Raw genomic sequence first — 10,567 nt, 5'->3', positions numbered from 1 at the left:
GAAAAAGGGAAAAATGGCTAAGAAATGTGTAAAATTTGTCTTCTTGAAACCTTCAAGAAGGATGACTGGGTGTTGTATATTAGAAAGCTGCTGGTATAATTCCTTATTAAATGAGAGAAGGGCTAAGCACCATGGCAGTCTTCTTCATTTTCTGAGAGTTTGGGTGAAAATCTTCACATTTCTGGTTTTGAGGTAATTCCATCAAGTCTTAAATCCAGCCTCTTCCAAGCACAAGACAGTGACTCTATTTTGAACAGCAAAATATCATTGCAGGGAGTCTGTTGCTATTAATTAAAATCCTTATTACTGAGTGACTGTTTATTCAAAAGGCAGTTTTAATAATGTTGTGAAGTGAAAATGTTGCAAGTTTTAATTTTTTTTTTAACTAAATTGTTAGAAAGTAAAGGATATTAATCTCAACCATATATAAATGATAACACAGGTTTCCCCTGTTCTGAGTGACAAATTTTCCAAAGCTCTTTTTGTCCTGTTTCTCAACATGACCAAAGTACTGAAACTTTATGGAATATTAGTGTTTCCCAGCAAAATGGTGCAGTGCAGGCAAGTTTCAGGGTTAACTTTCTGGCACAGATCAATAAAAGAATGCAGAAATGGTGTGATTACAGAAGCTGAAAAGCTGGCCAACTGCTTTGAATAATTAATTCTTGCTTGATGCTGGAAATTTTTCTTGTTTCACTTTACAAAGAGAGATTTTTGTTGGGTTTTAATTTCTAAGGCTGGAGGATTATATAAATAATTTAATGAATTTTCTCATACACGAAACACTGTTCTGCATCCAATTTCTAGAGATGGATGTGCAGTGTCATATCAACCATAACTATGAAAATAATTTAAAAAGCACCTTCTTTATTTATGGTTTATTTTATTTTAGAAGATGGCAGAAAACACAAAGAAGAAAATGGTACTTGCACTTCTACCTTAAAAAATGCTTCAAAGAAGCATAAAACAAAAGATTTGGAATACAGTTCTCTTTATTTTCTTTGTGAATCATATTCACAGAGCAGCCTTTCCCCTCCCACCCCTTAGTTTCATAATCATGTTGTTTAATATGGCAAAGTAAATATTTTCATGTTTTGATTTTCTCTATTTGTGTTTTCTGAGACAGAAGGAGAAGAATGGTCAGTCAATAAGGAGAAATCATGATATTGGAAAGAACAACGTGATTTAATTGTTGTTAATTCATGGGCATTAAAATTCTGATACATTGTGAAATAGAAGATAATGACTGAGAACATGATGCTAACAATGTTCTCTCATGAACAGAAAATAGCACAGGCTTTAATCCAGTTATTAAGCTGCTTTTCAAAGTTTTTATTCAAGCACCTAGCTAGCTTAGTTGAAAATAAGAAAACATCCTGACATTTGACATTACAAAAGGAAATGGAGTCATTAGCTGTAAAAATAAATACAATTCGTGTCTTTTTGTCTATTTGTGCCCACTTCTCAGGTAATCATACACATTTCATATGGTTTTTACACCTGCTTACATTAGAACTAATTATTTTTTTTTTACACACTTATACTTTTTTCCGGTGCAAACGCATTTTCACCAGACTGTCCGGTTAGCTGTTATAATAGCATTGTATATTGATACATGGACCTAAATCTAGCCTGATCCCAAATTAGACTACCGAGCTCCTGGTGGGCAACACGGCGGGTGTGAGCCCACACCCTGTGACTCCACACGTGGAATTTACCACCCCAAGCAAGCGGCGTCTCCCACGCAGGGTTACAGGCAGCGAAAACCAGCGGTTTTGGTAAAATTCAGCCATCTGCGGTCAGCTCGGCGTCCCTCTGGACACCCTGACCCCTCGTTGCCCTCCTTGTGCTGCCAAGACAGGGGGAGACCCCTGGGTGGGTGGTGCAGAGCCTGCTCAGCCACCTTCCTGGGGTTGTGCTGGGGTTTGGGGGATGCTGGAAGCAGGGCAGGGTCAGAGGATGCTACGCCCGGACCGTGGCCGGCCTGGGGAAGGTGTGGACACAGAAGGCAAAAAACAAGAGCAAGCCTGAGATTGCTGTGATTTAGGACCTGACCAGCCATCTCCAGAGCGTTGCAAAGTTGGTGAAAGGCTGAGCTTGGCCTTTCCAGCAGTGCCTTTGGTCTAGCAGTGAGGGCACTTCAGCCAGCCCCACGAGTGGGTTGGATGTGTACATTGTTTATTTTTTTTTTTTAATGCAGGCAAAATATTTTCCCCATTCCTGCAAAAAAAAACAAGTAAAAAAAAAGTAAAAAAAAAAAAGGTGATGCATCTTGATGAAACCCTCTGGGGGTTTCTTTGGAGAGGTACAAAAAAAAAAATTCATGAGGGTCTCCTCACCTCTGTGCAATAAGAAAACCATGCAGCCTCCTCCAGATGTAGCAGATCTTTGGGGAGGGTAGAGCAAGCTACGTAAGGCTCCCCTCTTTACAGCACCTCTGGATCTAGCTGTGGTAATTACTTGGATATTCTCTACAGCTTTTCCCACCCCACAACCTTCCTGTCCAAACTTCAGAAGAAAAACTGTGGAATAGTTTGCATTTTTTCAAATTTTCTGAAGGTTGGATGGAGGAATGACATGTATTCCTCTTGATCATGGTCCACTCTTGCATACCCCACTCCTTTTCTTTGTTGGGTACTTAACATTTCTATTTCCATTTCCAGTTTTTTTCTCCAAAGGTTTCAGAGAAGGCTCTGAATGGCCTGGGAAAATGTATGAAATGGGCATGGATTTAAGAAATGGCTGTTCAAGAAAAGTTGCATGGTTTTAGGGACTTGACCTGTAGTAAGTCTCTATTTATAGTTAAGGGATATTGTTTTCAGAAAATCCAATTCCTGGTGGATTTAAAAAAAGGAGGGGGTTTGGCACTGAGATTGCTCCATCAGTAAAGCATGAACAGATATCCATAGAGGATGCAAATATCCCCAGAAGGATGGAAATTTGCTTCTGAGTTCAGTGGGAATGAACTCCAATAAAATACACCTTATGCTAGAGCCCCTTTCCATATCTTGTGCCTGGCTTGCTCACAGAGTCTTAAAAATGGACCACAACCACTCTGGGAAAGAGATTTATTTACTCACATCCATGGGAAAATAGCTACACCAAATGATCCATGAAAGCATACAGGTTGTGTCCTAGTTGGATAAACACCACTATACCTTGTTTAAATTATGGAAACAGTGGGCAGCTATAAAACTTGGTGTAAATACAAATGTTGGTCCTCTGAGTTCTTCGTAGTCAGCAAGAGTAGAGTAGGAAAAAGAGTTCTCCATTTTTAAGTGGTAGAACCAATACTGGATAGAGAACATCAAAAAACGCTGAAGAGATTACCCGAGACCAAGATATTTTTAATCAGTGGTCTCTCTGCCTTTTTTTATTTATTATTATTTTGGATATCCAGCTTGAGACACCATAAGTGGAGTAAAGTTTCAGAAAGCCTCGAGCACCTGCTCTCTGAAAAACTGGTTGCATTAAGGTAGCTGAAGATGAGCACCAAGAATTGCTGCATCCAAAGTGAGTTTGCATTAGAAACCCCAAATTCCCTCAAACTGGTACTTAGGGAGGACCTAGTGCTTTAGGCAGCTCTGAAAATCCTAGGCACCATGCACAGTGTGTGTTTTTCTCTGACACTGGCAGATTTAGGTAAACATCTTCCACCTAGACCACTGCAGATTTAGTGAAAAGAAGTATTTCAATAGCTTTATTTTCTCTTAACTCTAAGGAGGACTAACTAAATAATTCAGGGCTAGCAATACTATGTTATCTCACTGATAGTTTAAAAAACAGATGTATTTTTTAGATACAAATAAGATGTAAGGAAATGAAGTGTTTTTTTCCTTTTTCTCTTCTAAAACTTAATGGCTGGTTTCAGATTTTGTCTAACAGTCTAAGACTTCACCATTTTAAATATTTTTTTCTAATTTTTGTTTCTTGTGATGTGTAAATAGCTAAGAAATATTAAATACTGTAATGTTCTTTAATTAAGACAATAACATTTCAAAGGCTAATGTAAAATCAAGCTGCTAAAGTTTACAATTTCTCTGTCCAGCAGTTCATTTATGCAACTGCCCTGAGTAGATGCTATTATGCTGCTTAGCAAATGGCCTTTAAGAGTTTAAAAATAGCTCAGTAAAGCTACTCAAAGGTAATACAACACTTCTCAGGCATCTTTAATTGGAGAGAAGAAGAAAAGAAGAGTTTTCTCGTCAGTTAATTATTCACTCAATGATTTATACACAACGAAAACACAATTGAAATGTTCAGGAGAACTAATTGTGCTTCTTCCTATGCATGGGACCATGAGCTTATTTTTCAGAAAGGCAAGGTTTGAAATTGTAAAACTAGTCCTATTTTTGTGGACCGTTTTAGCTGCTTTTGTTAAACACTCTGTTGTTCCCATGTGAACCAGTGAAAACAGTTATTTGCTAACATATATTGTTGTGAGATTTCTTTCCGAAACCTCACTGATCCCCTTTAACAAAAAGATTGTTTTATTTTAAAATTCCTGTCATAATCAATTTGCAGTGTTTCTCAAACTGGTACAAATATGTAAAATCTGTGCTTTTAAAAGCTTCTGCTTTGAGTAGCCTTACACTCCATAATTGTGCCCTAGCAATTGTCAAGCTCTATTGCATGCCCCATTCACGAAAACTATAACTTTTTTTGGGATGACATAGCGTAAAGAATTGGAATCTAAAAAGTTCCTTACCTAGAGCTCCCATTAAATTATATTAATTTAAAATATCTATGGAATGATATTCTCACCAAAAAAAAAAAAATCAAGGAAGGAAAACACTACAACGAAACAAAAACCAAACCAATGGGTTTGGGGGAGGGAGTGTCTCCGAAAATGACTCTTTACAGTAAGTAAAAGAGGTTTATCACAGTTTTGGCAGCTTGCATGAGTTCATACCAAAAAAAAACCCCAAAAACCAAAAAAAACAAAACAACAAAAAAAAACAAACAACAAGACATCTTTCACACTTAAAAAAAAAACCAAAAAAAAATTTTCACGCTCTAGGTGTACCCTCTCAGTTGTAGGCCCTGAAGCAATAGACGCCGTAGAGCTTGTGCTTCTTGTCGGGGAAGCCAACGAAGCGCACAGCGGCCTCGCTGGGGCTGCAGCGCTTGCGTGGCCGCGAGATGGGGTAGCGCACGCTGCCGTCCGCCAGCCAGCCCGCGTCGCAGCGGTCGTAGCCCAGCAGCTTCCAGGCCGCGAAGATCTGCCCCACCTTGGCGATCTGGGAGCCGTCCTTCAGGCAGGCCTGCACGGCCTCGTCGTAGGTCAGCTTGGTGGGGTGGATCAGGTAGTAGAAGCGACCTGGGGAGAAAGGGGGAAAGGCGGAGGTGTTAGCGGTGCGGAGGTTGGGTGTCGGCGGTGCTGGAGGTGTTTTGCAGGCTTAAATCTTGTGATCACAGAATCACAGAATTCCAGGTTGGAAGAGACCTTCAAGGTCATCGAGTCCAACCAACCACAGAATGACCAGGTTGGAAGAGACCTTCAAGGTCATCGAGTCCAACCACAGAATTCCATGTTGGAGGAGACCTTCAGGATCATCAAGTCCAACCACAGAATTCCAGATTGAAGAGACCTTCTAGATCATCAAGTCCAACCACAGAATTCCAGATTGGAAGAGACCTTCTAGATCATCGAGTCCAACCACAGAATTCCAGGTTGGAGGAGACCTTTAAGACCATCGAGTCCAACCCAGCCCCAGCACCTCAGCTAAACCCTGGCACCCAGTGCCACATCCAGGCTTTGTTAAACACACCCAGGGATGGTGACTCCAACACCTCCCTGGGCAGAACATTCCAGAACTTTATGACTCTTCCTCTAAAACACTTTTTCCTGATATCCAACCTATATTTCCATTGGAGATCTTGAGACTGTCTTCTCTGGTTCTGTCAGTGCTGCCTGGAGAAAGAGACCAACCCAACCTGAGCACAACCACGTTTCAGGTGATTCTGTGACCTCAGTGGTGTTGCCTAAAGATTTTCACTTTTTACGCACTTTTCATGCACTTTTCATACATCCACTGCTCTGTATTCCAGTTATACAGCTCCTGGTATTTTTCCTACCCTTTCTCTAAGATTTTAGAGTAATAGGATGACCTTTCAGCAAATTCCTGAAATACTTTTTGGTCTTATTGTCAAGGAGAGAACCTATAAGAAGACATAACAGGAATTGGGGCATAGAAGTCCTTGCACCAACCCAAGGGGCAATTGAATCTCCTATTGGATGTACCTCTTAGATATCCTAATTAAATAACCTTATAAAACTGTAGAAATTCAATACCATTGTGCCCATAGCCCATGACTATGGATACACCTGGAAGCTTCCAATAAGGAGCTTCTTTTTTATCTTACCATTTTAATACTGTGGCAAGGCTTTTTTCCTGCTTTGATTTCAGGCAACAATACAATAACATTGACTTTCGAGGAGAAATGGAGATGTTCTGTTGAAGGATCGTGTGAAACAGTGGTTAATTTGGGTCTGTGCCAGTTGGATGTTGTGTTGTTGAAAACATTGTGATTTTTTTTGTATGAATTGATAAGTGTCATGAGGAAAAAAGCACTCACCCAAGAAACAGCAGAGGTACAGAAAACAGACTATTGGAACAAAAAAAACCCCACCAACCAAAAAAAAAAAAAAACAACAACCCAAACCAACAAAAAAACAAAAAAACCAAAACAACAACAACAACAACAACAACAACAAAAACAACAACAAAAAAAAAAAAAAAAAAAACAAAAAAACCAGAAAAACCCCACCAAACCTCAAAAAAAAACCCCAAAAAACCCCAAAACAAAAGGCAATGCTATATTTGTTTCTTCTAATATCAAAGTATGGCACCTCCACCTGAAGTCACATTCAGTGATAGCATTTAGGGGCAGGCAGCTCCAGGTATCAGCTCTTTTGCTCTCTGACAAGGTGGTGACCTTGTTTCTGATTAAATACAACAAAAAAAATTTTTTTTTTTTTGACAAAGCCAAGGTATCCAACAGCTTCTCAGAAGGACAGTTTGAGCCTGTGGTGGAGCAAAATTATGTCTGTTGTAAGTCTTCACCAGCAGTTCTGCAGCTCTGTTTCTCTTTAGGCATCAAAGGGAATATCCTCAGCACAACACGAGACTGAACTGATAGTGCTGCTGAGAAAAATGTTCCCTGTCTCAAGGTAATGAAAATATATGCCAGAAAAGAGAGCCCAAAAAGCAAAGTCTACCCTACTAATCCATACACAGCAATAATATTGGTATTGATTCCATTTATCAAGGCAATAAACATTCATTGTGAGCATTTCATTCATTGTACTTGTGGTTATTTATCATCACTGCTTTGGCAGCCAAGTGGACTGCAGAAGAATCGTGTTTCTTTGAAGGCATTCAGTAATTTCCAAATAAATTCACAACTTTTCAATCTGCCTGCTCCTGAAGAGGAGAGTTAGGTGAAAAAAAGGATTTTTTTTTTTATTCTTCTGAGCACCTTCTAATTCCAGAACACACTCTTTACTGATTAATTAAGAATGTACTCCACTTTCTGCCTCACAAAAATCAGGTAGACACATAGAACTATGCCTAGTACGAAGAAAAAGTGGTGAGCAAGTTAAGAGTTATATCAGCTTCATATTCCTGCAAAAATCAAACAGATTTTTTTTTCTAAATAAAAGAAAGTCAGGTCAGATCACAATAAAAGGGAATTGAATTAACCCTGTCTAAAGGTTGGAAATTGTATATCAAGACAAAAACAGTTTAAAAAAAGGCACTTGCATTGCAGCTGTGGTGGAAAAGGAACTTTTAAAAAATTTCATTGATGTCAGAGACAGTATCTACAGAATTTCCATTGAAAACTCTTGAGCACAGGTAATCATCCCTCTGTAGAACACTTTTTAAAACTCTGTTTTGGCAAGCTGAGAGCATTCACAACGTGCTGCTAAAGGAAATGTTTACTAAATGGAATCCTGTTACTGATACACTCTTAAGAGGTTTCCCCAAAGCAAACAGGATTTCTGATTTAGGGGAACAGGGGTTTGGACTGATAGTGGGTAAACTTCACCTGGTTTATGAGTTCCTCTTCAAGTCATATGTCAATGGAATGTAATTTCCTAGGGATTGCAGTAAGGTCGGGCTTTTGACATATGACATCAATAATAAAAAAATCCTATACTCTGCTCCTCCCTCAAACAAGAGAAATTTAATAGTAAACCCCACAGGGGTGCAATATGTATCCAGAATGTCTGATTACATAAAATCCCATTAATAAACTCTGTGCAGATTTGCAGTTTCCCCCCCCCGATGTTAGTTGGGAAGGGTTCCTGACTGTTCCATCTCAGAATTTGTTAATTGATGTGGAAGGATATGGAGGAATTTTCTGTCTCATTAGTGCTTGGCGGTTGGGTCACTTCTGCAGAGGATCCTGCCTGATTTGACTCCTCACACCCAAACCATGGGGCACAGGGTTTGTTCAAACCTGCCCAAACCCCATCTATAACAGCTATTTTAAGATTTTTGTGTGTAACAGAACAGCTGAAAGAGGGAAACTCCAGCCACTGACCCACACACCCCACACCCTTGTGGCTGTGGAAGTTTGAGGGATGAATCACACTTGGAGATTTCCTTAAGCTTAGTGCTCAATTGAGAGGCTTATTAGTAAGTTTCTCTTATTTAAAAATAAAAAAAAAAAAGGAGAGAGATATTTAAGACCTGGTAAATATTTTGACATCCAGTGATCCCCTCGAATAACTGATTTTGAATTAAATATGTGAGGAAAAAAAAATTATACATACCAATACCAGTAATGACTCTGGTAAGTCAAAAGCAACCTCTGCTAATAAAGGGTGTGTGATTTTATTTTGGGTTCTATTTCTCTTTTTGGAACAGTTGCTACATGTTCCCAGTGATAAAATACTCTGAAATAGTCAAATGAGCAGTCAGCATTATTCAGACAGGACTTTCCACAGTTTTCTCCCATTTAAATGTGACAATTGCTTGTCGCATGCACTGCTGTAATAAACAGGTGGCTCACAGCTGTGCTTTTAACATGCTCTCAAAAATGTATTCCTCGTGTTCTTAACTCTGTTAAAACAAGTTTTTTACTTGATTCTCATAGAGCTGATGAAAGATCAATTATGCACTATGTTTCTGTGGAAAAAGTATATAATAAAATGCATGTTATTGAGGGGAAAGTGTGAATGCAAGCTGTACTTGTGCTTTATTTTCTTTTAAAATGCTTAATTGTAGAGGACCTGAGAAATACATTTACATTTAGCTCTTTTAGCACTTTTCAGTGCGAAAGATTCTCAGGGATTTTCTTTAAAAAAAAAAAAAAAGAACAGTTGTCCTTCAGAAGACCTTTGAAAATAAATAAAGAATACTCACTCAGCTCTTCCATTATACATTCCTTGGTTTATGGCTGTTAGGCTCAGTGGGGAAGAATGTAACAAAAGCATTTATCTGAATTTATTTCCCCAAAATGATCATCTGGAGAGATTGCATGGGGGAGGAGCATCCCCATTCCTTGGGACAGGGAAAGGAGAGAAATTTGGGCGATCTGCAGCCCTGGAAAAACTTTGGATCACCTGAGCTTTTCTGAAGGTGACATGGACTGGAGTGGCTTCCATTGGGCAGGACAAGTGAGGGAGAAATTGGCTGTGAGGGAGGAAAGCCGAGCCCTCAGACACCAGGAAATTCCAATGTGGAATATTCAAATTTAAGTTAGGCCCTCCCCACACGTGTACATTCATTTTCAGCCTTTATCAGCACAAGGAATGTAAAAACAGATTGGGGAACATATTGCCACCCACTGCAGGCAGAAAATATTTTGTTATTTCAAAATATCTTGATGGATTTCTCAGACAGCATCAGGCTGGTGTTATTCTTTGCTTTGTTTCATGAAACACATCACTATATATACCTTTATAAACTGGCAGATTGCTGGTACTATTCGATATAAAGGGTATGAAATGATTTCATGTTCTTGGGTGCAAAACATGAACAAATCTTGTATGAACCAACAGAAAGATCTGGGTATAAATCGGCTAATTTGAGTACAAATCAGTAAAAAACAGGCAGAAGAAATTGTGTGTTGTATTTGCCTTATTCTACGAAAAGTCATCATGGAGGATAATTTCATAAAGTAACAAGATTATTTGATATTGCAGCTTTGCTCAAGCTATTTCCTTGTGCAGGTAACAGAAAAGCATGTAATTTTTTTTTTACTAATGGTATAATGCCTTCATTTTGAGCCATTATTTTTTTGTGTATCCAGGTCATCACAGTTGGGATATGATGATTCCACAGGGAAAACACTGAACCTGAATTTGGATTCACTGCATTGATTATTACAATTTCATTTTTTTACCCAAATGGCTAAATACCATGGCTTTTACCTTTCTTCTTCAGATAAAAAACAAGCTTTGCATGTATTTCAGACCAAGATATTTTGCTTTTATGGCTGAGTTATTTGAAATTGAATATTTTTTTTGTAATAATCCCTGAGGTCATAATCTATTTGGGGGATTTTTTTTCCCTCCAGAGAAACCATTTAGAAGGTATCTGAACCTGCCTCTTTT

At 38.8% G+C, this 10,567-nt stretch overlaps 1 protein-coding gene across 1 annotated transcript in view; it reads right to left on the bottom strand.

Annotated features, from left to right (window-relative positions):
- Positions 1 to 866: 866 nt before the first annotated feature.
- The window catches only part of HAPLN1 (hyaluronan and proteoglycan link protein 1), a 65,534-nt gene continuing 55,833 nt past the window's right edge, over positions 867 to 10,567 (bottom strand). Inside the window, exon 5 of the mRNA XM_031061911.1 lies at positions 867 to 5,320. Coding sequence (XP_030917771.1) covers positions 5,031 to 5,320 — 290 coding nt within the window. The 3' untranslated portion in view covers positions 867 to 5,030. The remainder of the gene's footprint in view (positions 5,321 to 10,567) is intronic.

This window comes from Geospiza fortis, unplaced genomic scaffold (genome assembly GCF_000277835.1).
Source record: "Geospiza fortis unplaced genomic scaffold, GeoFor_1.0 scaffold43, whole genome shotgun sequence".
Lineage (NCBI taxonomy): Eukaryota > Metazoa > Chordata > Aves > Passeriformes > Thraupidae > Geospiza > Geospiza fortis.
Note: the sequence above shows the minus strand (reverse complement) of the source record. Positions and strands in the feature narration are given on the sequence as shown.